This window comes from Electrophorus electricus, chromosome 12, assembly GCF_041902795.1.
Source record: "Electrophorus electricus isolate QZ-2024a chromosome 12, ASM4190279v1, whole genome shotgun sequence".
Taxonomy (NCBI): Eukaryota; Metazoa; Chordata; class Actinopteri; order Gymnotiformes; family Gymnotidae; genus Electrophorus; species Electrophorus electricus.
In genome coordinates, this window is record NC_137508.1 from 11,417,281 (window position 1) to 11,444,484 (window position 27,204).

Below are 27,204 nucleotides of genomic sequence, written 5' to 3' on the forward strand. Positions count from 1 at the left end.
GGAATTACACTATCCATTCTGTCAGCACCAAACATGTTACATGAGAGGTAGGAAAATGATAACAAAGACCCCTTTGACAGGCGAACAGTGGCCGTAATTAAGGAATCCGTATGGCTTGTCGATGTCCAATGGCCAGTCCGTCGGGAGTTCCTGGTCTTTGAACATCTGCTGATACTTCCAGTATTGAGAAGACGAGTAAGAGGGACAGAGGTGTACAACTTTATTTTTTGCTCATTCCGACGCTAAATTTAGACTTTGTTCCGCCCTCTCATTGACAACCACGCGGCGATTTGGTCGCATTCCTGAAAGGAACGAAATAGTTGGATTTCATATGTATTAATTGAAAGGTTCACGTAGGCATTTATTTTGGCTTCGTATATGTGTCAAATAATTTAATCGCTTAGGTTAGTTCTGTCACGCACGTCTGTCGACAAAACGGTTATAAAATTCGTGAAATATAAACTTGATAGAACATGGACGAACATCAATTTCAGGATATCTTGCGCTTTTACGGTAGTAACACTTCGCTGTCCACGGCAAACTTAGAAAACTTTCTGTACCTTCTCACCACCCGAAGACCACCAGCATCCGTTGATAGTGTTGCAAATCCACTGAGGAATGCTGAGGTAGGATGTGGCCTATTTTATGAAATAGATTATTCTTTTTTTTTGACCATCTACAAACTATAAAAGAGAGTTCGATGGCTTATGTGTGTGTGTGTGTGTGTGTGTATATATATATATATATATATATATATATATATATATAAAATCAATAGCTATCAATATACGATAGTTTGTCCTCATTACTGTTTTCTTCTCGAACGCCATCTCTACAGTGTTTGTCCGTATCGGACCTGCTGGCTGTATTTGGGCTGGCTAATGTGTCTGAAGTGACTGTTGATCAGCTAGAGCTCGTGTGTCCAGCTGTTCTCACTCAGGTCCTACTACCCTCGTGCCCATATATGACTCCCCATTCACAGACTATTGACTCTAAAGGTGAGCATTACAACTCCCTCTCTTTTATTTCTGTCTCCTAGCATGAATTGTAGTAACAGTTAAACGACAAATCATGTCAAAATTTTAACTTTGTTTCCATGTGAGTACAAGTGTGAGTTGAGTCCTACACTGGCCTCCTTCATGATACCTTAACTGAGTACTGCACAGGTTAGCCACAGTGAGACTTTTGTGGGCCTACTGATTTTGCAGTTTGTCCCATGGTTGTGTTACTGTTGCAACATTGGTCAAGTTCTGTGACATGAATCATATTGTTTCAATCCTCAAAAGGTCAGGGAAATGAAAACAAAAATCCATCAATATTTAAATAAAGTGTACAATCGTACTCAATTTTTACCCTTCCTGATTCTGATTTTTAAATTGCTGTTGCTGAATTCCCAAAACTAGCTTGTGAAGAGATCAGAATTATTGTCAGTCACAGTATACATTTACTTACTGTAACCTTAAAAGGAGAACAGGGCAGATGTTGAGGAGAGCTGTGGAGTTTTCAGCCTCACCTTCTCAGCTCTCACTGAGAAGAGAACCCTCTCTGTCTGCACCATTTCATATGGAGATTTCTGTCTCACCCGAGGACCTCTCTTAAGGAGAGTATTTGTGGAAGTGTTGGTCTACTGCCAGGATGGTTAGTTGAATCTACAGTCATGGCCAAAGGTTTTGAGACTGACACAAATTTTGGTTTTCACAAAGTTTACTGCCTCTTTTTTTTTTAAAAAAAAATATCATTTTGTCAGATGTTTATATGGTATAGTGAAAAAATAATAAATAATAAATGCTTATAATTTTACATTTATTATAAGCATTAAAAAACTTATTTTTTATTTGTCAATTAAAAAGTTTTTTTTTTTTTAAATTTTTTTAAAAAAATGCTTATAATTATACTTCACTATACCATATAAACATCTGACCAAAAACTGAGGCAGTAAACTTTGTAAAAACCAAAATTTGTCAGTCTCAAAACTTTTGGCCACGACTGTATTATTGCAATACACTTCAATATGATCCAAAGTCTGGATTGTAATGTCTGTTTTGTATGAATTAAGTTTATATCAAGTCCAGATCTGTATATATTTGAAATATTTCTCTCTTTCAGTTTGGGGTTATGGCTTCCTGGCTGTGACGATAATTAATTTGGCCTCTCTGCTGGGGTTACTTTTGATTCCCTTCACTAAAAAATCTTACTTCCCAAAAGTGCTAACGTACTTCATTGGAGTGGCCATAGGAACCTTATTTTCTAATGCTGCACTGCAACTTGTACCTGAGGTAAGGAAGTGTGACGGAAGAGAAGAAAGAAAACAAAGTCAAAAGTGTCAAAGTTCAACATTTACATCAGTACTACAAGATCAGTATCCATAACTTTTTTTTTTTTTTTTTTTCTTCTTCATTAAATAAACAGGCTCTTGGATTTGATCCGAAAGCTGATGACTATGTATTGAAAGCAGTTGGGATTTTTGGAGGGTTCTATGTCCTGTTTTTCACAGAGAGAGTTTTAAAAATGGCTCTGAAGGTGGACTCGGAGGTGAGGACTCCACGATAGATAAATTCTGATTATTGTGGTTAAGAGAAGCAAAAGGTTATGGCTCACTACGACTGTCATCTTTTTCCCAGCACTGCCACACTCACTTCCCTTCTCTGCAGATGGCTGATGTCTCAATCACAAACTTCAGCAATGACACAGTCATTCACAACATTTGCAATGATTTAATCACCAACAGCGTCAACCATGATGTTATACCAAACATCCCATGTGACAAACCAGTCCACCCAAGTGTGAGCCCCGTCAGTGATCAGGTAATCTCTGCACTCCTGATCTCATACTTATTAGCACATTCCGTACTCTGCCATTGCATAGCTTTGAAACGCACTGTCAATAGTGACTCTTCAGTAGGGAAAAAAAAAAAAAAACCCCACATTTTTTCTATCCTATTATTTTTATCAAGAAAACTGGCAAGGTATGTTGGCATGGTGTTATCAAGGATATTAGTTTAGTGAATAAAGAATAAAGACACATATTCATGAAAAGTCAGAAGTGTTCCGGGTTTTTGTGTTAATCATTACACAAAAACCAAGAACACTTCTGACTTTTCATGGATATGTGCACTACATATACATCTTCCTCTAGTTTTTCAGGTGGCATTGACATTTTTTATTTTTCTTTAGGAAGAACATCTCTGTAAAATATCCTTTTGTTTGGATTTAAATTTGAATGTTTTCTTTTTTATGCTTGTATGTCTTCATGTAACAGGAACCCACTATAAATGAGACCTTGGTCTCAGTAGATTTGTACCCTCTATCTTGAAGGAAATAAATGCTGTCTCTCCAATAAGTGATAAGCAAGGCTAACAATTTTTTGAAACTTCTAGAAAAAGTGAAGTCAGTTGTTGAGAACTTGATAAGAATATTAACTCGGATAATTGGTCAGTTGTTTTCTGTATGTTCCATTACATATTCACCTTTAATGGTCTGTGTGTATGCACATGCACCTCTTTAGGAGGCTTGTGTGTTTTTGACATGTCGCTGGCTCCGTGGAGAACGTGTATCCAACATAAAAACGGTGGCTTGGATGATCACTCTGAGTGATGGACTGCATAACTTCATAGATGGTCTGGCTATTGGAGCCTCTTTCACACTGTCTCTGCTCACTGGTTTCAGCACCTCTATAGCTATTGTCTGTGAGGAGTTCCCACATGAGCTAGGTAAGTTTCACATTTACACACATACAATGCATACAGAGTGTTTTCAGACCCTTTCAAGTTTTCACATTTTGATTTGTTTCAGCTCATCTTAAAATTTATATTTTTATTTCTAATCAATCTACACACAATACTTCCCAATGACAAAGCAAAATTTGAAATTTGGTTTCTTTGGTTGTTTTGTAAATGCATTAGAAATAAAAGACTAAAATATTAAATTTACTTAAGTATTTGAACACTTTGACACTTGAGCTTTAGTGTATCCTACTTCTACTAGTGTTCCCTGAAATGCTTCTGCAAGTTTCTTGGAGTCCACTTGTGCCTAACTGAGTTGATTGTCTATAATTTGGAAAGGTACACACCTGTCTATGTAAGGTCTCACATTTGAATGAGTGAGTATTTCAGAGTGAAAACAAACAAGAGTTTGAGAGAATTGTCCATAGACCTGTGAGACAGGATTATGTCAAGGCACATATACGGGGGAGGATGCAAGAAAGGCATTTTCAATGTTGAAGAAATTAATACCTCCATCATTCTCAAATGGAAGAAGTTTGGGACCACCAACAGTCTTAGATCTGGCCAAGCTAAATAATCAGAGACAAAGGGCCTTGGTCAGAGCAAGAACCAAGAGAACCAAGAACCCAGTGGTCACTATAATATCCAGAGTTCCTTTGTGTAGATGGTAGAATCTTACAGAAGGACAACTATCAGTACAACACTCCACCAATTGGGTCTATTGAAGAAGCCATTCCCCACTAAAAGGTACATTAGGGCCTCCTTGGAGTTTGTCACAGTGCTCCTGAACAACTCATATCAGGGGTAGGTCCTCTGCACTGGTGAAACAAAGATTAAACTATTTAGGCACAACTGCCAGTGGTGTGTAAGGAGAAAGACAGGCACTGTGTGTCACCAGTCCATACCATCCCTATAAAGAAGGATTCTCAAAGATGTAGATATGTTCTAAGTGAAAACATTTTCAAGAATGGTGGCCCATCCAAAATCTGGACTTGAACCCAGCAGAGCATTTCGACAGAGACATGAAAATGGCTCTGTCAAGCAAGTAGGATCATTCCCAAGAAGACTTGAGGAAAGGTGCCAAAGATGCATTAAGCAAATACTAAGTGGGTCTGAATACTTATGTAAATTAAATATTTGTTTATTTTTAATAAATGTACAAAACATACCAAAAACCTGTTTTGCTTTGTCATTGTGTTGTATTGTGTGTAGATGGAGGATGATTTAAAAAAAAAATAAGGTGAATTCATTGTAAGATAAGTCAGAAACATAACTAATTGTCTGAAAACCTTATCCACTGTAAAATGTCAAGAGTATCAGTTACATTTAAACAGGCTGAGTTCAACCTACCTAAATGATTAATCTGGTGCCTGCTTCCAACTGGCCTGCGTTTCTTTCTTCTACTCTTATCTCTCTGTCTCTCATTCTTTTCTGTCTATGTGGTCTAGGTGACTTTGTGATTCTGTTGACCTCTGGTATGAGTGTACCTCAGGCCGTGTTCTTTAACCTACTGTCAGCTATTTGCTGTTATCTGGGCTTGGTGCTTGGTATCCTGCTGGGGAGTAACATTGCTCCGAATGCCATCTTTGCCATTGCTGGTGAAATGTTCCTCTATATTTCTCTGGCTGACATGGTAAGACACATATATCGTAACATGTCTTAAAATATTCAACAAACGTTACTAAGACGGTTTAAAAAAAGTTGATTAATGTATCGCAGAAGAACGAATTTTGCACGTTACCTCTCCCTTTTGTGGCCCAATTTTAGTTTCCAGAAATGAACAGCATAATGACCACATATGCCAAAGGTACCAGTGGGAAAGTCATATTCTTTGTACTCCAAAACTGTGGCCTGCTGACTGGCTTTTCTGTCATCCTCCTCATCACTATGTTTGCTGGAAATATCAATCTGGGATAATGAAAATATTAAAGAGAAGGGCAGCGAATAAGAGTATAGGCAACAGCATTCTTCCTTCACTGCCATGGACCAAAGGTTTGATACTAGAAGTGGAAAGGAGACAGCACTGACTTGAAATGTTTGGTATTGTTTAAAAAAAACACAATCATGTAGCTGGGAAAGTGAATCTTTTGTAGTACTGTATAAGGAAATGCAATATAAATTATGTAAATTGTCACAGCCATAAGTGTGTAGCCAACCTGTTTGTTTGTGTCTGATGGAAACAATGCCCTGCTCTATGTGAGAGAGTGTCAGTGACAGCCTTGCACAGCCTCAGATATCCTCTGTTATATGTCACAGGCTTTATTCTTATTCAGAACTAGAAATGCTACATTTATTCGGCAGTCTGCAGAAACCGTTCACATGGTAAAATTTGGAATTTTTGGATTTTAGGTTTCCTACAAAATAGCACTTAGAAACATGTTGAATGTAAGATATGTCAATCGAAAATCAAGTTATGACATTTTAAAGTCATTTAAAAAAATGTGTTTAAAAATCTTTATTTCAATACATCAATATTCTATCAGGAGGAAACAAGACACAAAACAAGAAAATTAAAAAAAAATGGTTATTGTGTATATTAACTTTCAACAATGATTGACATTGTCCCATATACATTTCATTGTTATTCATACATGTAACAACATTTTAAAAAGGTATAATAAAAAGTAATATTGTATTTCTATAAAATGAAGTGCAAATTCAGCAAAGGCTGGAACTACATGAATTTATTAACAGGTAAAGTACGTCCACAGATATGCTGCATGCACCTTATTAGAGGTGCTGCTGTATTGTATCATTTTGTGGCGTGATCTTTTATTTCACACACAATATCACTTTTAACACAATCTGGAACCCTGGCAGTTCAAGTTGTATTTGAGACACCAGACTGACAGTACCAACATCTGCAACATGCCACTTTGTTACTACAAATTGCACTAACTGTTGCCTCAAATGTCAGAATGTTTTTAAAGTTATTTTCCATGTACTGGCCATGTCAGCCACAATACAGTACTAATCACAGAGCTTCTTTTAATTGCATTTCACATCTGCCTTGATGCGTCATGCTGAGCAGCCATGGAGAATAATGGCATTGGCTTCAGTATAACTGAAAATAAAATTAACTGCCCTGCTGTCTTGAAATTCACATTCAAAGTTCAAGTTCAAAGAGGCTTTATTGTCATTTCAGCTATATACAAGTACACAACAAAAACGAAACAATGTTTCTCCAGGACCGTGGTGCAACACAAAACAACAGTGCAACAGACAACATGCTACACAAGTGCAAACAATCCAATATAGTGCAAAAATGTCATTAAATAAACAATAATAAATACAGGACAGGACAAATACAAAATGAGTAGACAGTGCAATTATTTAGTCCAGTACACAGTACTGGGCATATGTAAAGCGAGTTGTGCATAGGAGTCAGTGACATGCTACACTGAACATAGCAGTCACTGGTAGCAGCCAGAACAGTTCAGAGTACAGTGCTGGTTATTACAGTACTCTAGCAGCAAGTAGGATAATGTGCAAGACTGCAACAGGAGTGCATAGTTTATTTGTGTGAGTCTAGGGGAAGTTTTTTATTATGTTTTTGCCCTCTTGCTTCCACCATAGCTATTCTGTAATGCTTATTTAATACATTACTTTAGTCTTATCCATTCCATGTATGTATTAAGAGGCATCCCTGAAAATCCTGAATCCATGCTAATGATGCAACACTTATGAAAACAAAACTATTAATATCATATAACATATGTGGACATTTCCTATGTTACAAATCAGCCATCTTTGTCTCTTATGAGTCTTATATTGTAAGCTAATAGTAAACAAATTATGATGATTTGATATTTATGAACAGAAGAAGCCTAAAGTAATTTCACAGCAGTTGTAATGATTACATATCCAAGGCTACAGCCTCTGCATTTAAATTCTTCTTATCTATGTCACTACCTGATCCATACCCCTGTCTTATTTGTACCGCACAAATGCAATGCAAATTATCAGGGGACACAGATCAGGAGCTGCCCGATCTGTATAATGCATCTGTCATGCTCTTGACGTGATGCACAAATCTGTTTGTTTGTAAACACTTTGAATAATGTGAATGCTCTGATTTAGTCCAAAACTCTAGAAGTTCTTGCATATAAACAAAACATCTATATTATTTTTCAACTTCACTACTCTTTATTCATGTCACAGTCCCAATCATAATGGCTTTCATTTACCAATTTCCTCAGTGCACATTTTATGTTTTAATTTGTTCTTTAAAAATGTGTGAAATATATTTAAAAGAGTTGTTGGCAAATGTCCCTTGTGTATTTGAAAATAAGATTACCTGCCAACATGTTTTGTCCACTGGAAAGGCAGACATTGATGAAAATTCAAAAAGCAGAATTTGACATGTAATTTGACAGAAAGCAGATGTGACATGTAATATTTCACAATGTACCCACTAATTTACATCCTTTATTAGTGTAGGCCATAAGTAAGTCTCTAGTGACTCTTATTGCCTCTTAGAGCAAGATGGTGGCCCGAGTGCCGAAGGGCGAGGGGCAGGACGCACACACTTCAGCGACGTGGACGAACATTTTACACAAAACGACAACAGCACTCACACGTATTACAAACGCAGAACATGAACATATAATGGTTGACATTAAACAAATACGATGAACACGCAAACGTTTAACAATGCCGAAAAGCCCATTAACACGTTACATCAACTATGACCAACGACGCTGTGCAGCCTGAAGTGGGTTTAAATACACAGACGAAACGAGGTACACGTGTGTGCAGGTGTGTGCAGGCGTGGCCACAAATGAAAGTCCTCCCACTGCACGTGGCTGGCCAAACCACGTGCCTCAAGGGAGGCGAGCGTTCTGTGACAGATATTGATGCTAGGGCATTTATGACACTTATTTATGACAACAGAAATGCACATTCATTTATTTGGACCAAAACATTTGATTTTCTGACTGAAACAAAAATTATATTCTATCATACTTATTTAGCTATTTATTTCAAGACATGTAATTATAATGTAAAAGGTTGTTGTCTCTAACTTTACTGGATTATGATATACTACCTTTATGAAATTTTCAGATATACGCCACGTTTTGCTCTTCAGCCTTTACTACGCAAAGTCTTGAATGGTCCATGTTGGATGAATTCCATGTTAGATGAGCTCATTCCAGAGTTTGGGATATATCACTGCAAAGCTCAATCACATCTATGCTTTAGCCTTGTCTTAGGGACCGCTAACAGGAGATGGTCAGCGGATCTGAGTGACCCGGATGGAACACAGAGAATTAACTTGAATGCTCAGTACATATCAGGCAGGGGATGTGGATCAGGTAACAATCCACGTCTCGGCACTGAGAGTGAATTATAAATGACCTTTTAAATATTCTTGGACAGTATAGCTCTGTGTTGAAAACTCTTGTAAAAGAAAAAGGCATAAAATAGTATTAATAGCACATAAAATAGAAATGCCAGAACCTTAACTTATAAAATATTTTGTCCACTGCATCTGAGAACCTTTGTTTAAGAATAGTTATCTTAAAACCTATAAGCAACACCCTAAAATTATCTAATGCATAATATCAATACAGTAACTATTGTAGCCTATAATAATAATCATCATCATCATCGTCATTCAACCGTTCAATCTTCATATTCCTTTTGATTCGCTGCATAGCGTCATTTTTTAAATAGAAAACTAGCGGCAATAGAGATTTCTTCACTTTTTTGTCACTCTTCACTTATTTCACTTTCATCAATCAACTTTATTAAATTAGATTTAAATGAGAATAAATGAGATTTAAATGAGAATAAATGTTTACGAGTTCTTTCAAATTATTTTTGTTGGCATCATTCAAGTAATACATAGTGATGTTAAAAATGTAAACATTGGTGTTAGGCCTTGTTGACAGTTGGCTAGCTAGTTAGCTAGCAGTTACTGGGATGTGAAATGCCTGATTTAAACACAAAACATAACTAGCTAGATAATCTCTGTGTGGGCCTTTACAAACATTTATCTACTTGGTCACACGCTCAGATGGTTTCATTTTAATGCTAACATCTTTTTGTTATTCTTTTCCAGTGATGTGTGAACTTATTTCCAGTAAAGAAATAGCAACATGAATGATAAAAGACGAGCTAGACAATTCACCTGTTTCTAATACAGTATTTATTATTTGCTGAAAGCAATTTTTTTATTTAAAAAAAGAAAGAAATCAGGACATCTGACAGGTTCCTGGAGATTGCATCTGCGTCCGAAACTGAGCCCTATTCACTATCCAGCTACATAGAAAAATGTGGATCACTACAAAGAGCACTTTTATAGGCAACATAATTCGTCAAGGTATGAACGATTTCAGACATTACATTATGTGTGTTCATTTATTACCGTTAGCTTATTACTTATCACTATAAGATATAAACTCAAACTATCAAATCAATCTCAATGTGATTATATAAAGAACTTCAATAAACTGAAATAATTTTTCAGTTAAGCTGCATCTTAAATTTGTAATAGGCCTGTGAGGTCTCTGATGTCACCCTCATTTCTCAGTCCTCTGCAGAGAAGCTGCATATGAATCTTCAAACCAAACACCATGGTCCCTTATGGATATTCCTTGCTTGCTAGGGTACATTGTACACTACTTATTGAAGTGTATTATGGGATTGTTGTAGTGCAATATCCCACACGGTTTTCGGACACCGCTACAAGACGGTAAAACCCCATAGTTGTGCTCTATTATAATATATAGAGAATGGGACACAGCTTGTCATAAATTTTGTCTGATTTCTTGTTTTTCTTTTGTGCAACTTTGCTCTCACGGAGCCTCCTAGTGGTTTTGCTGGTATTGCGCAACAATCTATATATACTTCCCTATTTCATAAAGATTTGTTTAACTTCAAGGGAATAAACACTTATATAAATGTATAGAACCACCTTAAGCGGTATCATATAATGGAAATATAATTATTCAGTGTGGGAATTCTTCCTTGTTGCTCATAAACAAGACTTTTATTTTGACGGTTAATTGGGCGCATTACTGACCTGCTACAGCAGGTACGAATCATTTAAAACAAGAAGCTACTAACTAACGAAGCGAAGGATTTGATCATCAGGAAAGGTTAGCGGCTAAACTCACTATATCAAGCAATAAATAAATACTTACAAAGTAGTTTCATTGTCAGTCATCGTACAACTTAATGTGGTCTTTCTCGTTTAGCATTAGGTAGCAAAATCAGATCATTGCTTTTAATTGCTTTTTTAGCTAGCTAGTTAGCGTTATAAACGTTAGCAACTGCAAATTGTCATTTGGCTTATTTATAAAAGAATGGCTAGCTAATTGGCTAACGTTAGCTAGCTAGTCAGAAAGCAAAATTGAGATAATGCTGGTACGCTTACAATACGGTGATACAGCTATTGGTAACCTTCATTAGATTCATTTTTCGCAGATTACTAGCTACCCGTGCTGTTTTACGTTAAGGACAGGTCAGGTAGCTAGCTACACACCCATATATGCCCGTCTGACTAGGGCGAAAGGGGCTTTGACAGATCGGCTGATACATATTATAGTTATTATGACCTGCCGATTGTTCTTAGATGTTTGTATCTTAAATCTGTCAACGGGCACTTGTTTTTGTATCTACAGAGCTAGTAATTAGCTAATGTGAGGCGCCTTTTTAAAATTGTATAATCTTTGTGGAGATAACTTAAGTTTGTTGTGAATACGGTCGCCCACTGTTTGGATTAGTGTTGTTCATATACTTGGCATCAACCTTGTGTTTACCGCAGCTATTTTAGGCTGACCAGTTCCCTACATGGATAGTTTTAAAAAGTAATTTTTGGTGTGTTTCAGTTTAAAGGCCATGGCTGAAGTGCAGATTCGTCGCTATGAGGATGACGATGAGGAGGATGTAAAGGATGTCTTCACTCTTGGTATGAGTGAGCATGTGCCATCCTCCTGCCTGCATGTACTGAAACTGCCACGTACCCAGATGTTGTTGGTGTGTGTGTTCTGCGCTCTACTGGCTAGCTCCAAATCTCTTTTGCTGCCCATACTGGCAGTCACTCTACTCCTGGCTGCAGGCCGGCAGGGAGTCAGCTGCATGTTCTCTAGCTACATCCAGACCTCCCTGCACAAGGACCTCAACAACATTCGGCAGACCTATCTGGAGACACCCAATGCCTGCTTCTGGGTTGCGGAGAGTCACGGTCAGGTAGTGGGCACGGTGGCATGTCTCCCTGCAGAACAGGTCAATGGATGTCTGGAACTGAAGCGGATGTCGGTAAAACCCTCCCACAGACGGCAGGGCATTGCCAAAGCCCTGTGTCTCACAGTGACCGACTTTGCCAGGGAACGGGGCTATACGGCCGTGGTGCTCTACACCTCAATTGTCCAGACTGGTGCTCAAAAACTGTATGAGCGTGTCGGTTTCAAGAAGGTCAGAGAGTTTGTCATTCCAGAACTGGTTGCTAGGATCACCAGCTTCACATTGATTGAGTACAGGCTTGACCTGCAGCAGTCAGAAAACTGAATGAACCTATATTCCAGTTTTCAATAGAATTGTTGCTTTATCCCCTCATAACTTCAATGTAGGGCATAAAGAACATTGAAAACACTCTAAGTATTGGGACAGCCAAATCAGTAATTGCTATTTTTTATGTAATGTTTAGATTAAAAATTAAAAGATGATCATAAGGCCATATTATGGAATCTAAGATAAGAAACCAAATTTACATGTTCATGGCTTTCATGTGTGACACTAGCGCAACTGAAGGCATTTAACCAATAAAATCAAATTGATATTTTCCCCTCACTCTGCTGAGTATACATCCCTTTAAGAGTGAGATGATTCTCCTGGTGAGTCTGCAGGGGCCCTCTGCATAGATTTGTTAAACAGGCTTCACTGGCTTCTTTGCAAATTTGTATAGGAACATATTTTGTCCATTTCATGTGATTAAAAAAACCCCACCTTTTGTGAATAGTAACAGTAATATCAGGTTTCTGTGCAGGACCTTGTGTAATTGTTGCACTGACCCAGAGCATACAGTTGAACATGCCTTTGGATTAGTTTTTCTTTATGTACTATTGATGCAACACTGTTCCTGTAATTACATTAGTCTTTGTGCTACCTCTGTTTTTACTTTAGACATTGTCCCAGCTCTATTTGTTTTGGAATCTAGCTATTTGCACAGAGAGCTTGGCACCAGTAAAATCATGAGAGAATAGTGGAAATATGTTGCTATTGCTGAGCACTGACATCTGCTAGACTCAGAGTGCATGATGATAAATGTTCAAAGTTATTGTCTATTAAGAGTGTGTTAAAGCAAAGTAAACTATAAAGTTTTTACATAGTTCAACAGTGAACCCAGATTTGGGTTCAAGGAAGACCTGCAGGACATTTGTGCTACCTTCATACATTTGAGAGCATAAAAGCTCCATAGAAGGTGAAAGGAGAGTGTTTTCTATGCTTCTCCCTCAGTGTTGCCACAGTCTGTTCCATTCCCTTTAGAGCATTGCTAAGAACACGACTTGTTGTTTTAGCCACTAATCCATAGTACATCTATAGGAAGGAAGGGAAGTTTGACTCATTTTCTAGAACCTATTCATTTAAATAAATCAGATGTTCAATTCAACCATTTCAGTTTTATCCCTTTTTAATATTTAGGTTGCTTATATCCATTAAAACTATAATAATATATTCACTGTGATCTAGTAGAATACAAAATATAATTCAGATCATTCAAAAATGTAAATATTTGTACAATTTGGTGGTATTAGTCTTGAGCAAGAAACAGAATTTTCTCAATAATTTACCACAATATATGAATCTAGTTTTTCATCAACATGCATCAAAATTAATAACATGTATTACCAAATAATGGAAGCAAAACCACAATTTGGAGATTACACCACGATAACCAGACATTACTTGAGCTTTTTACACAGTTTCATAGGTCATAGTGAACACCACATTAAACTGTTATCACTTTGTAGAACTTATACCAGTGGGAAGAGAAATATGGCAGCACTTCTTACCATGTGGCACTATGGACATATGACAGAAGAATAGATTTATTGGGGAGAGCTATCCATAACCTATAATATGTTCATGTGTAAATGACTTTCGTCCTTGAGATATACACAAAATATTTAGGTTGTCTTTGTAAGTTAGTGTTAATTAGCTGGTAGAAGGTTCCTGCATTGCAGTCTGTGAATGTATAACACGTAGGCTGTCCTGGTAAAGGGAGCAAAAAGTTAAACAGTCAGGCAGGGATGATGAACTTAAGAATAACCAGGAGAAACATATAGAATAACTAATGGCTCAGAGACGTAACACAAGTTGATCAAGACTTTGCAAATACAAACAATAGACTTATATACAGAGACTAATGAGGTACAGGTGTTTACAATAACAAGCATAGATCCTAACCATGGGGCAAAACTGAAAGAAACCAAATCAAGGATGCATGAGGATACAGAACCAAAAAGTAAACAACAGTAGCGTGGCCATGATGGATAAGGGAGATTGGTCAGGAAGCCCTAAGACAGAATGGATTATAGATTGAACAAACGAAGCAGGGACAGGAACATAGACTGACATGGGCACAGGACTTGACACACTCAAGGGCATAGGGATTGAAACAGATACAGACAGAGGAACTGACACTGGCACCACAAAAAGAAGTGGGACTTCAATAACTACAGACATTAACATGGTGTCTGGAACAGGTGATGGGAGGAACATTAAGGCAGTTACAGGTGCTGACATAGCAGCCTGAGAGGATACAGGAGTCACATGAGAAGCACAGGGCATAAACATAGCAGTCACTGGAGTCAAGAGTCCTTAGGAGCCTTAAGAGTCACAGGAAGCAGTCATTAGTGGCTCAGGAGAATCGCGAGGTGTTGAGACTGGCCTAGCACGAGGTACAGATATAGGTAGAGCGGCTTCCTCCAGTCAGAGACAGGAACTGGCAGGGCTTCTTCTACGCTGAAGACAGAGACTTACAGGGCGGTGTCCTCTATGTAAAAGACAGGAACTGACTAGGTGGCATCCTCTACACCAGGAGCAGGAACTGACTGAGCGACGTTTCACGCCAGAGACAGCGACTGACTGAGGGTCAGGGAGTGCAGCAGCCACTGGCAGCTGCTCCAAAGACACAGCTGCTGCAGATATGACTTGAGCATCCCTGAGCATGCTGGACGTGGCCTGAGCATCCCTGAGCGCGACGAGGTCCGCAGGTTGGCCGACGCATTCCTTGCTGGTGTCTAGAGCCTGTAACACAGGGGAACAAATGGAAAGCGAAGCCCCTGCGCAGTCCCCCAGGCTCACAGTCCTTCCCACATGTTCTATGGGACAGGCCTGCTGGGCCATGAGATCCTGACACAGGTGCACAGAGCCTCAATCCCCCCCCCACCCCCCCCCCCCCCGGCCCATTAGGACACTCAAGGAAGTCAGACGCTTCTGTAATAATGTACTCCAAATCTCTACACTGCATCCTTTAGATGTCGGCTATTGGGTACCTGCCGACTCCAATAGTGTAGGCACTTTTGTAAGTCACTCTGGATAATCTGCTAAATATCAAAAATGTAAATGTTAAAGATGTTAATCCAGGGGTGTCAACGTCTGGTCCTAGAGGGCCAGAGTCCAGCAGAGTTTAATAATTGCTCTGACATGCCTACTAAACCTGGCAATTGATTGTTGAGTTGAATCATTAATTTAAGCATGTCAATCAAACCACACTGGTCTCTGGCCCTCTTGGACCAGGGTTTGACACCACAGTGCTACATTAAGCAATATTAGATAAACATATATGATTCAACTCAATCAACTGAAATTTGAGTAGTAGAAATGCTAATTTAAGATATATTTGATTTAGTTGTTATTAGTTATAATATTACATATATGCAGAGTTTGATCTTTCTAAAATAGTTGTATCTAGTTCTGTTGTGACTAGTAAGAGCATTGTTGATATCTAAACTATAACTAGACAAAATGCAGTTTTGACTAGAAGTAATTTCTTTTTACCTTTGTATCTGTAATACACAGATATCTGCAAATACCTTTTGACCAATAGGACTTACATAAGAAAGAGTAAAAATTATAAATAAGATATCTAAAGCTAGAAAGGCAAAGCAACTAAAAATGAATAAAAGGCTGTTTGAACCTTGAAATCCTGATAAATACTGTTAAATGATGTTCAATGCTGATTACACATACAATGAAAGGTAATTTACTATAGTTGAGGCTAAGGGGTTATTTAGCTGTTGTGGATCGTGTTGAGGGCAATCAGGCTGATGGGGTAGTGGCTGAGGGCCTGAGGGGCTAATTGCTGGAACTTAACGTTAAATGTTTAAATAAATGTTTAACATTTTTAAACAGTATGTCAGGATTACATTTTACATCTAAACAGTGTTCAACATAATTTAACAGTATTTATTGTGTTATAAACATTAAAACAACCAAACAGCCTTTTATTAATTTTTAGCTGCTTTGTCAAGCCATCTAAACAATCCCTCAATCACAACTACCCCAACAGTTAAATAACCATTTAGCCTACTTCCCAACAGCTAAATTGCCCTCAATATCTACCCCCACAACTAAATACAACAACTACAACAACTGCTAAATAACCCTTCAGCAAGAAGTATCCCACAGCCCATTAGCCCTAATCAAAAATTACCCCAACAGCTAAATAACCCCTCAACAATAGCTAAACCCCTGCTGAGAACATTAGTGTAGAGTTAGTCCTACAACATTAATGTAAGATTAATGCAAAAACAATGTAACATTAGTTTAAGAACATTGGTGCAAAATGTAATTTTAATGTTAGTGTTAAAACATTTTAACATTAGTGAGAGAACATTAGTATAACATTAGTCCAAGAATGTTAGTCTGAGAACATTTTAACGTTACTGTGAAAACATTAGTATGTTAGTCTGAGAATGTTGCAGCATAGTGAGTGTTCTTTTAATAACAGTACAAAAATGTTACTTAACTTTATTGTGAAAACGTTATTTAACATTCGTTCAAGAATGTTATATTAACATTATTGTGAAAACATTAGTATAAGATTAGTCTGAGAACGTTAGTCTACGTTGAAGAAAATGTTTTAACAAAAATATTTTAACGATATTGTATAAATGTTATTTTAATGTTAGCCCAAGAACTTTTTGTGGAGAATTTTCCTTCTCACATGTAGATTTGAGAATAAGAAAAGGGACAAATATTGAAAATCCAAATTAACTTTATTACAAAAAATATATCTAAGAAACAAAGGAAGTCCATCTCAATAGTGAACACTGACTGTCTCACTGTGATACAGTCTTCAATACCATACAGAATTCTCTACATCCTTGTCTTTTTGGAGCAGCTTCCTGTTTTTTTTCTGATTGGTTTGCTCAAATTTTTCTAACTCACTTTAATTCTCTATATTGGCCACAAGGTGTCCCCATATCACTTTAGATAAATAATTTACGATATATCTGTATAAATCTGACCTAAAACGTCATCAGGTTTTCACACAAGTCGTACTACAAAAAATCCAACAAACAAGACAAAAATGTTATACTCTGTCATTTATTTACTGAGGAAAATGATCCAATATTACATATCTATAAGTGGCAAAAGTCTGTGAACGTTTAGGATTAGCAGATCATTTAAACATGAAATTTCAGTCAGATGTTGTTTGTCAATGGTATGACAATCAGGCATGAAGACCTCAGAAGAAGTGTTGTTGATGCTAATCAGGTTGGTAAAGGTTACAAAACCAACTCTAAAGAGTTTGGACTCCACCAATTAAAAGTCAGACAGATTGTATAGAATCTCCCCAGGAATGGTCAATCTACAAAGGTCACGCTAAGAGCATTAATAATGTCTGAATCTGAGAGGTCAAAAAGGAACTTCTAAGCAACTAAAGGCCTCTCACATTGGCTAAGGTTAATGTTCATGAGTCCATAATCAAAAGAACACTGAACAACAATGTTGTGCATGGCAGGGTTGCATGGAGAAAGCTGCTGTTCTCCAAATAGTACATTTCTGCCTGTCTACAGCTAAAGATCACATGGACAAGCCAGAAGGATATTGTAGCAATGTTTTGTGGATTGGTGGGACCAAAATAAATCTTTTTTGTTTAAATGAGAATCATGAAGAAAGGAGAAAGGAAAACACTGCATTCCATCATAAAATATCCATTCCTCTGTGAAACACGGTGATGGTAGTATCATGGTTTGGGCCTGTTTTGCTGCATCTGGGCCAGGATGGCTTGCCATCATTGTTGGAACAATGAATTTCCTTTTGAATTTGCTGGTATAATTTGGAATTGTCAGAACAAGAGCCATGCAGCAAGGCAACGACCCTCAGCACACTAGTTATTCTACCAAAGAATGGTTAAAAGATTAAAGAATAGTAAAGTTAAGGTTTTGGAGTCAAAGTCCTGACCTTAATCCAAAAGAAATGCTGTGGAAGGACCTGAAGCAACCAGTTCATGGGAGGAAACCCATCAACATAACTGTTTTGAGGTCAGATTGGTACACTCCTGGTGCCCAAGGTGGCTTGACTTCACACACACATTCCCCCCTGAGTCAGATTTGAAAATATTTAAATAGATGTATTAGAACCCTTTAAAAGGGAGTAGGGAAGAAAAAATTAGAAATTATCTTTCTTGAGTTGTAATGTAATCCTGCTAGTAATCACTATATTATTTAAATGTACCAGTAATGTAATTGCTACCCTTTTTCTAAAACTGGAATGCAGGTTTTTTTTTTTTTTTTTTTTTTTTGGGGGGGGGGGGGGGGGGGGTGAGCATGAGGAGATTTGATAATATTGTTGATGATTGATGGTATAAGCATTTGTACAGTCAGTTTAAGGAATTAATGGTTTTCAGACTAAAGCTACCTGACCATTGTTTAAGAAAACATTTTTGTCCATTTTTTTTTTCAATCTGTAAAACCAAACTGCACGTCTTTATCAAATAATTAAGTTAATATCACATTACACTACAGAAATTTAGAACTGCTTATGTTGATAGTCAAGCTAACTAACAAATATATATATGGGATACAAACTGAGTTATTTTGAATAACCATGGCAACGAGCTTCACGTGAGTCCATTCAGAGCAAGAGAAACAGCGTAGCTATGGTACCTGAGTTTGCAGTTGGTGTGTTTGGTTATTTTGATTCTGTCAAAATTATGGTGGACTCAGGAAAATGTGCTTCACATGGCAAAGAAGCATCCAATGATCAGCTTCAGGGAAATCAAAGATCTTCAGTTACCTGTGAGTACTGCAACAATCAGAAGTCGCCTATGTGAAGCCAAACTATTTGCAAGAAACCCTCATAAAGTACCACTGCTGAAAAAAAAGACGTGTGTTGAAAAGGTTACAGTTTGCTAAAGAACACGTTGACCGGCCAAAAAAGAAGTGGCACAACATTCTATGGACAGATGAGAGCAAGATTAGACCCAATAAGAACAAAGGCCACAGAGTATGTGAGACGACCCATAAACACTGAATTCAAGCCACAGTACACTGAAGACTGTAAAACATGGAGGTGCGAGCATAATGGTTTGGGGATGTTTCTCATACTTTGGAGTCGGACCCATTTATCGCATGCCAGGCACCATGGACCAGTTTGAATATATCAAAATATTGGAAGAGGTCATGTTGCCTTATGCTGAAGAAGAAATGCCCTTGAAATGGGTGATTCAGCAGGACAATGACCCCAAACACACCAGCAAGCAGGCAACATCCTGGTTCCAAACCAACAAGATTGATGTTATGAAGTGGCCAGCCCAATCCCCAGACCTCAATCTGATTGAGAATTTGTGGAGTGACATCAAAAATGCTGTTTTTAATGCAAAAACCCAAGAATGCAGAAGAACTGTGGAATGTAGTCCAGTCAGCTTTGGGCTAGAATATCTGTTCGCAGGTGTCATATGTTAGTTGACTCCATGCCACACAGATGTAAAGCAGTTATCAGAAATAAAGGTTATACAACTAAATATTAGTTCGGTGATCAACAGAAAAGCTAAATCTGTAAACAACTTTCAGTTTATATGGTAAATATTCGAGTTTGTAAATGAAAATTAAGACACTGCTATTTTTTTTAACAGTCCATTATTCTTTCTTTCTTCATTTTCAGTTAAAAAATTTATATTTCATTCATTTTTTCATTTGGAATTGAATGTGCAGTGCTCCCAGTGCCTTTGTGTATATGGAAATTAATGCTATTATGAGGATTGAGCTTTTTCTCAGTTGTTTTAAACACACTGCTATTATTTTGCACATAACTGTATCTTTGCGATGGAGGAGGGTAATATGCTTGTGTGTTCGTGGTCCATACTCAAATGACCCAGCAAAATCTTTTACCTAGATTCTCTTATCTCATGGTTATCATCAGCTCTTGTCTGCATACACAAACAGTTCCCTTTAAAATGGGTGCCAGAGGGCATAACAACCTCATGGTCATGCACATTTATCTCTTGTCATCCCTGGGTCAGACACCTGGGTAGGGAGGCTGCCTTCTGCCTTCATTACACATGGTATCAGATGTGGGATGGGGGTGAGATCATTAGGAGTGTGACAGGTTGATGAACCTGGTGTTGACGAGAAGGTGGAGCCCGGTGCGAGGATGACAGCCCCCTGATGAACATGAGTTCACGTTCATGAAAACCAGAAAGTGCATCAGGTGAGTAACTATCATGTTACTTGCATCTTTTTTTTTTTTTTTAATTGGGGAACAATCAAGTGAACACAAAAGGTTTTGATTCGTAAATGTGAAATGTACTTTGCAGATTTTTTTTTGCTTGAAGATGAAATGGTGTGAATCAATTATTTGAAATGATTAGTTAAACATTTCCTGGGAGAAAACATTAAAACTTTAATTCCTATATTTCAAGGCGTAATATATTGTATTGGTATCTCTTAATAATATATGCAATGTTTACTGGTTGCATAATTAGATTGCAAATAATGTTATTTGAGAATGTTAGCAAGCTTTTATCCAGCTAAACTAGCTAACTAGTTACAGGGCTAAAAAACACTGATCTAAAAAACCCTCAATCTACCGTCATAAGCGATCGATTTGATAGTTATAAAATACCTAACGTAAGTTACAGTCGGTTGCATTTGCTAATGGGAGATTTAACATAAACAAACAAAAACAAAAAAAACTCCACGAGAGAGTTCACAATTAAGAAGAATGAAGAAAGGGGTGGAAGGACAGATAAGTAATGGATTGATGCGTCACGATTAGTCCCTCCCATCTTCCGTGTTCCGCGTTTTCCCTGTCGTGTGTATTTTAGCTCCATGCCATAGTTTCGTTTTCTCCGCCCCTCGTTTGATTTTCCATACCTGTCTCTCGTTTAGTTCATGTATTTAAACCCTGCCTTGTTCCCTGTCTCTTGGCTGCTCATTGTTTATTTGAATGGTTGTGTTGCTTTGAATCCGTGCGTTTATGTTTGGTGGATGTTTCTGAAAGCCCATATACGCATGTATTTAAGTTTGTACTCCGTGCCTTTGTGTTTTCTAGCCTTTGTTATAGGCTGCTTGCCCTGTTTGCCTTCGTGTGTTTTGTTTGCTCGCTCATGTATCCACGCACTCTCTGTGTTGGCTCTATGACTCTGGCGTTGCCCTTGATAAAGCTTGCTCTTCTCCGCACATGCGTCCGCCTCCTCACCACTCACCGTTACAGAATGACCAGCCAAGCCCACCAGGCAGGGTTTAAATACATGAACTAAACGAGGGACAGGTATGGAAAATCAAACGAGGGAAAACGAAACTATGGCATGGAACTAAAATATACAAGACATGGAAAACGTGGAACACGGAAGGTGGGAGGAACTAATCGTGACAAGTTGAGACGTCATGGGGGGAGGGGGGAGGAGTCTTGGCAGTTCAGTTCATCTAGATCGTGATCATATTTTATAGTGATTAGATAGTGAAATTAATTATTGTGAATGTATTTGCCAGTCTATAGATTAAGGCTGTTGATTAGGCAGACCCATTGAGTCCTGTACATGGATAGTTTTCTAAAGTACTTTTTGGTGTGTTTCAGTTTAAAGGCCATGGCTGAAGTGCAGATTCGTTGCTATGAGGCTCACGATGCAGAGGATGTAAAGGACATCTTCATTCTAGGTATGAGTGAGCAGGTGCCCGCCACCTGCCTGCATGTACTGAAGCTGCCGCATACCCAGGTGTTGTTGGTGTGTATGCTCTGCGATTTGGCCATCTCCAAATCTTTGCTGCCCATTCTGGTTGTCACTTTACTCCTGGCTGCAAGCTGGAAGGGAATCAGCTGTAGATTCTCCAGGTTCATCCAGACTTCTGTGAACAAGGACTTAAACCACATCCAGCAGACCTACCTGGAGATGCCCAATGCCTGCTTCTGGGTGGCAGAGAATCAGGGTCAGGTGGTGGGCCTGGTGGCCTGTCTCCCTGCAGAGTGGGACAAGTCCTCCTTGGAGTTGAAATGGATGTCTGTAAAGCGCTCCCATAGACGGCAGGGCATCGCCAAAGACCTGTGTCTCACTTTGGCAGACTTTGCCCAGGAACAGGGCTATCTGGCTGTGGTGCTCTACACCTCAGTTGTCCAGACTGGTGCTCAAAAGCTCTGAGTCTGTGGGTTTCAAGAAGGTCAGAGAGTTTATCCCAAGGCTGGTTCCCAAGCTCATCAGCTTCACATTGCTTAAGTACAGGCTCAACCTGCAGCAGTCAGAAAACTGAATAATATGTTCCACTTTTCTAAAGAATTGTATCAGTCCATAATGTTTTAGCATTTACCTAGCCTATTGTGATGTGTTGTTCAATGGGTACCTGAAATATAATAGAGAAGCTACAGGTTTTTCAGATCACTACAGCCAAAAATATTAATAAACACCAAAATGTCCAAAAGTATATTACATGTGTGTATTTTAAATAACTACACTTTAATTTGGAATTTTTTATTTTTATTTTTTTAATAGCTTAGAGCCTTCTGAATATATGCATTAAGTATAAAAAAAAATTATTCAGTACTGCTGTCTTGGCAAAGGGAGAATCATATTTTCAGTGTTTTCAAGATGACAGCAAATTTTCAGTATGATAGTACGTGTCCCTTTTCAAGGATTGTATGGGCCTCCTGGCCGAGTTGGGCAGTAACGCGTTACATTTACTTACATACCTTTTTGAACAAATTTTACTTTTAACAGTTGTTTTAAAAGAGGGTACTTTATAGTCTGACTCGAGTACATTTCCGAGGTCAAAAATGCACTTTTACTCCGTTACATTTAAAAATATTTTCTACATTTTGTATGTTTAGCCACAACCTGTCCAGTGTGGGAGGATTACTGAAATCTCTAACGACGACCACTCAGTGACACCACTTTGCTTCAGTAAGTCCGACAACTGGACTGATATAATAAACAACAAAAAGGCACATTTTCCGACTTGGTACTAAAATTATTACATTTATGAAACCTAGCTCGCAATATATCGTTTTCTTTATGCCTCATATGTATGTGTGTGTTCTCTCATAATGCGCAATATTTATAGCGTTGTGAAAGTAAAGTGTGATCCGACATTTAAAAAATGGCTAGCTGGTTAGTTATGTAGCCATCTATACATGCAGCAGAAAATGCAGCAGCTGAACCGAACTCATGGCGTGAAGCAATTCATGTCCCATATTGAGGCATATTTTCAAGATTATAAAGCTTTCAAGGGTATAAAAACGTTTGTTATTGATTTAATATATTGCATTTTCTTTCGACCACATACAGGCATAATTGTTAGCCAGGCAACGTAGGACTAATCAGTCGCTTAAATGCAAATATAACGAAACGTGAAATGTCTAGTAAGTGACCTTGGGTAAGAGCTCGGAATATTCCCACAAATTGCTCTAATCACAAAGTGGTCACCAAATCCAAATTGATGCTTGTGTCTTACGTGCACAATATTTAGCCGACATGAAAACCACATGTAGCTTAAATAAACACGTAAACTAATTTACCAGAGCAAATAAAAACAGCAGTTTAATTTCTCTATCAACCATAGAGTACAGTTTTTGGCTACTCTACCCACCCCTGCCTCCTGGTGAGTACAGAGGGCCACTGCATCTACAGTGGTGTGAAAGTGTTTGCCCCCTTCTGGAAATCTTACTTTTTTGCATGTCTGTCACATTTAAATGTTTCAGATCAAACAAATTTAAATATTAGCCAAAGATAACACAAAATGCAGTTTTTAAATTAAGGGGGGAAAAAAACAATCAAACCTACATGGCCCTGTGTGAAAAAGTGATTGCCCTCTAAACCTAATAACTGGTTGCGCCACACTTCAAGCCAGCAATAACTGGCAGTGACTCTTTTACAGCGCTGTGGAGGAATTTTGGCCTACTCATCTTTGCAGAATTGTTGCAATTTGGCCACATTGAAGGGTTTTCGAGCATTTTTAAGGTCATGTCATAGCATCTCAATCAGATTCAGGTCAGGAATAACACTAGGCCACTCCAAAGTTTTCATTTTGTTTTTCTTATGCCATTCAGAGGTGGACCTGCTGGTGTGTTTTGGATCATTGTCCTGCTACAGAACCCAAGTGCGCTTCAGCTTGAGGTCACAAACTGATGGCTGGACATTCTCCTTCAGGATTTTTTGGTGGACAGCAGAATTCATGGTTCCATTTACCACAGCAAGTCTTCCATGTCCTGAAGCAGCAAAACAGCCCCAGATCATCACACTACCACCACATTTTACTGTTGGTATGATGTTCCTTTTCTGAAACGCTGTGTTACTTTTATCCCAGATGTAATGGGACATACACCTTCCAAAAAGTTCAACTTTTGTCTCATTAGTCCATTTTGAGTATTTTCCCAAAGGTCTTGGGGATCATCAAGATATTTTCTGGCAAAACTGAGACGAGCCTTTATGTTCTTTTTGCTCAGCAGTGATTTTCATCTTGGAACTCTGCAATGCAGGCCATTTTTGCCCAGTCTCTTTCTTATGGTGGAGTTATGAACACTGATCTTAACTGAGGTAAGTGAGGCCTGCAGTTCTTTGGATGTTGTTGTGGGGTCTTTTGTAACCTCTTAGATGAGTCATCGCTGTACTCTTGGGGTAATTTTGGTCGGCCGGTCACTCTTGGGTAGGTTCACCACTGTTCCATGTTTTTGCCATTTGTGGATAATGGCTCTCACTGTGGTGCACCGGAGTCCTAAAGCTTTAGAAATGGCTTTAGAACCTTTTTCAGACTGATAGATCTCAATTACTTTGTATTTCATTTGTTCCTGAATTTCTTTGGATCGTAGTATGCTTTTGAGGATCTTTTAGTCTACTTCACTTTGTAAGGCAGGTCCTATTTAAGTGATTTTTTGATTGAGAACAGGTGTGGCTAGAGAAATTGAACTCAGCTTTCCAAAGATGTGATAAACCACAGTTAATTTATGTTTTAACAGGGCAGGGGGGACAATCACTTTTTCCCACAGGGCCATGTAGGTTTGTTTTTTTTCCCGCTTTAATAATAAAAATCTTCATTTAAAAACTGCATTTTGTGTTTACCAGTGTTATCTTTGTGTAATATTTATTTGTTTGATGATCTGAAACATTTAAGTGTGACATGCAAAAAAGTAAGATATCAGGAAGGGGGCAAACACCTTTTCACGCCACTGTATATTGCAAACAGACTATGATGGTGTCTATTGTGATTATTGTAATTAAACACGAGCATGTAAGACAATGCAGCAAATTCAGTAGTAGCAGATTCCTGTGTTGCTTTATAATAGTTGCACTCATAGCGCATTACTGTTCTGTATGTAACAACTGATACATCACTTCTCCTGTAATTAAAACACTTTCTGCATTGACTGTTACTCTACACATGTTTTGATCATGACTTTTATTTTGAAGGATTCTTTTTAGCTTGGCATAAACTAATAAGATCATGTGATGAAATACATGATATGTGAAGTTCTCCAACTCCTACTGCATCTGCACATGTGCTTGCTTCTGACCGTAATAGAAAGATTTCTACTGCTGAATGCTGCCATCTAATAAACTCACCTAAATGTCACTAGTGGATAAGAAATGACTGTCCAGTTGGCTTAGGTAATGGAAGACATTTCAAGCAAGAGAAACACATGTAATGGTAAGAATTTACAGAATTTGTAATTAAAAGTATTCAGATCCAGTCCTCTATGAAGTTTAAAATTCAGATTAGTTTAAGTAACCCAGGTAAGACCACCGCTGTTTTGGCTATATATCATTTAATGTGTGCTTGTTCTCCCTCCATCCATCCTTTTTGGTTCTGTGTGTCATGTGGTATAAGACTCGTGAGTATCAGGACTTGGACTACTCTGATGTGTGAGATATGTAGAATACAGGGTTCAGAGGGCATGTTGGAGCTGTGTTTGTGCTGATTGTGAAATAGCACTGGGTTCACACTGTGTTGCTTGTTCTCTCTTCCTCCTACTGCTGATTACCTCCCTGGTGCAATCAGATGCCCTTAAACTCTACCACAGCTAGGATTCCAGAAGGAAGAGGAGTTCATGTGACCATCACTTCCTGCCAGACTCATCAACTTCAAAGTATTAAATGTACATATAAGGCTAAGTGTAATGAGAATTAAAACTGAACTGATCTATGGACATTTTTGAACTTATGAATAGATCAAATAGTTCAATATGAATAATTTTTCATGATTCATAACATGCTTTATTTTGTGTTCTGTCTTTACAACCTCAGTAGGTTAATCACATATACATTTATGATCTTAGAAGACCATTTGAATTCAAAGTCATTTTAATAATGTTTCTTTCCAACATGTATAGTAATCTGCTGTTTTAGTTGATTTACATTGTGGTTGGGCCAATCGGAAAAGTGTGGAGGAGCACGGTGAGGACTCACAGTTTGCCATGCGTTTCCATAGCCCTTATTTACTTCAAATTTCATGTTTTAATTGTTTTTGTTAGCTGAATCTTATGAATGTCTTGGTTTGTATAATCATGTAATTTTTGCCTTAACTAGCATAACTAGCAGATGTGTTACCCTTGTGAGTATCTTTTGGTTTACTTCCTGTTATCCTTTTAACCTCAATTTTTCTTTTCTACTTGTTTACTGGTAATGTATCTTTTTTAAGTTTTTGCTTTCTAATTAATGCAGCTGTTCTATAGCAAAAATGGCACAGTCTTTTCTGGTCCTTCTTCAATATATACTTATATGATTTTATTTCAATTATATTTGTCTTGATTTGGTCCTAAATAACCTCAACTTAAAATGAACCCAAATTACACAAACAAAAATTCCAATCTCATATACAGGCATATACAGTAGTCTATAATTTATCAGGCAGCCAGAGGGCAGCAAAACACAAATGGAGCACGTTTCTTGCCGTCTCTGGGACCTTCACCTAGCTCACAGATTTTTAGCAAAATGTAAATGCAATTAATTTGCCACTTGATTATAGTGCAACTAAACACAAAGAAATGTATAAAAATATCTTCGTTATTTGCCATGTAGAGCATAACTCCCATAAAACGTT

The 27,204-nt window shown here is 38.0% G+C and overlaps 3 protein-coding genes and 1 long non-coding RNA gene across 6 annotated transcripts; all 4 read left to right on the forward strand.

Annotated features, from left to right (window-relative positions):
- Window positions 1–7: 7 nt before the first annotated feature.
- slc39a8 (solute carrier family 39 member 8) lies at window positions 8–6,662 on the forward strand. 2 transcript variants are annotated; one of them, XM_027023611.3, is made up of 8 exons: window positions 8–626; window positions 839–998; window positions 2,107–2,276; window positions 2,410–2,532; window positions 2,652–2,804; window positions 3,505–3,709; window positions 5,170–5,354; window positions 5,489–6,662. In XM_027023611.3, exons 1-8 carry the CDS (start codon window positions 474–476, stop codon window positions 5,636–5,638), a joined length of 1,299 nt encoding a protein of 432 aa, XP_026879412.3. In that variant the 5' UTR covers window positions 8–473; the 3' UTR covers window positions 5,639–6,662. The 2 variants fall into 2 exon arrangements, with proteins under 2 accessions (XP_026879412.3, XP_026879411.3); XM_027023610.3 differs by having other exon boundaries at window positions 14–626; window positions 2,622–2,804.
- Window positions 6,663–10,689: 4,027 nt separating this feature from the next.
- nat8 (N-acetyltransferase 8) lies at window positions 10,690–13,337 on the forward strand. Its single transcript, XM_027023596.3, has 2 exons — window positions 10,690–10,824; window positions 11,557–13,337. The coding sequence occupies exon 2, from the start codon at window positions 11,567–11,569 to the stop codon at window positions 12,233–12,235; it is 669 nt and encodes a 222-aa protein (XP_026879397.2). The 5' UTR covers window positions 10,690–10,824; window positions 11,557–11,566; the 3' UTR covers window positions 12,236–13,337.
- Window positions 13,338–18,501: 5,164 nt separating this feature from the next.
- On the forward strand, window positions 18,502–22,983 carry LOC113585855 (N-acetyltransferase family 8 member 3-like). 2 transcript variants are annotated; one of them, XM_027023607.3, is made up of 2 exons: window positions 18,502–20,389; window positions 21,758–22,983. In XM_027023607.3, the coding sequence occupies exons 1-2, from the start codon at window positions 20,367–20,369 to the stop codon at window positions 22,314–22,316; spliced, it is 582 nt and encodes a 193-aa protein (XP_026879408.2). In that variant the 5' UTR covers window positions 18,502–20,366; the 3' UTR covers window positions 22,317–22,983. The 2 variants fall into 2 exon arrangements, with proteins under 2 accessions (XP_026879408.2, XP_035387656.1); XM_035531763.2 differs by lacking the exon at window positions 18,502–20,389 and adding an exon at window positions 20,436–21,533 and having other exon boundaries at window positions 21,758–22,981.
- Window positions 22,984–24,718: 1,735 nt separating this feature from the next.
- LOC113585857 (uncharacterized) lies at window positions 24,719–26,891 on the forward strand. Its single transcript, XR_003411552.3, has 2 exons — window positions 24,719–25,812; window positions 26,164–26,891. It is a non-coding gene; the product is annotated as an uncharacterized LOC113585857 (long non-coding RNA).
- Window positions 26,892–27,204: the final 313 nt, after the last annotated feature.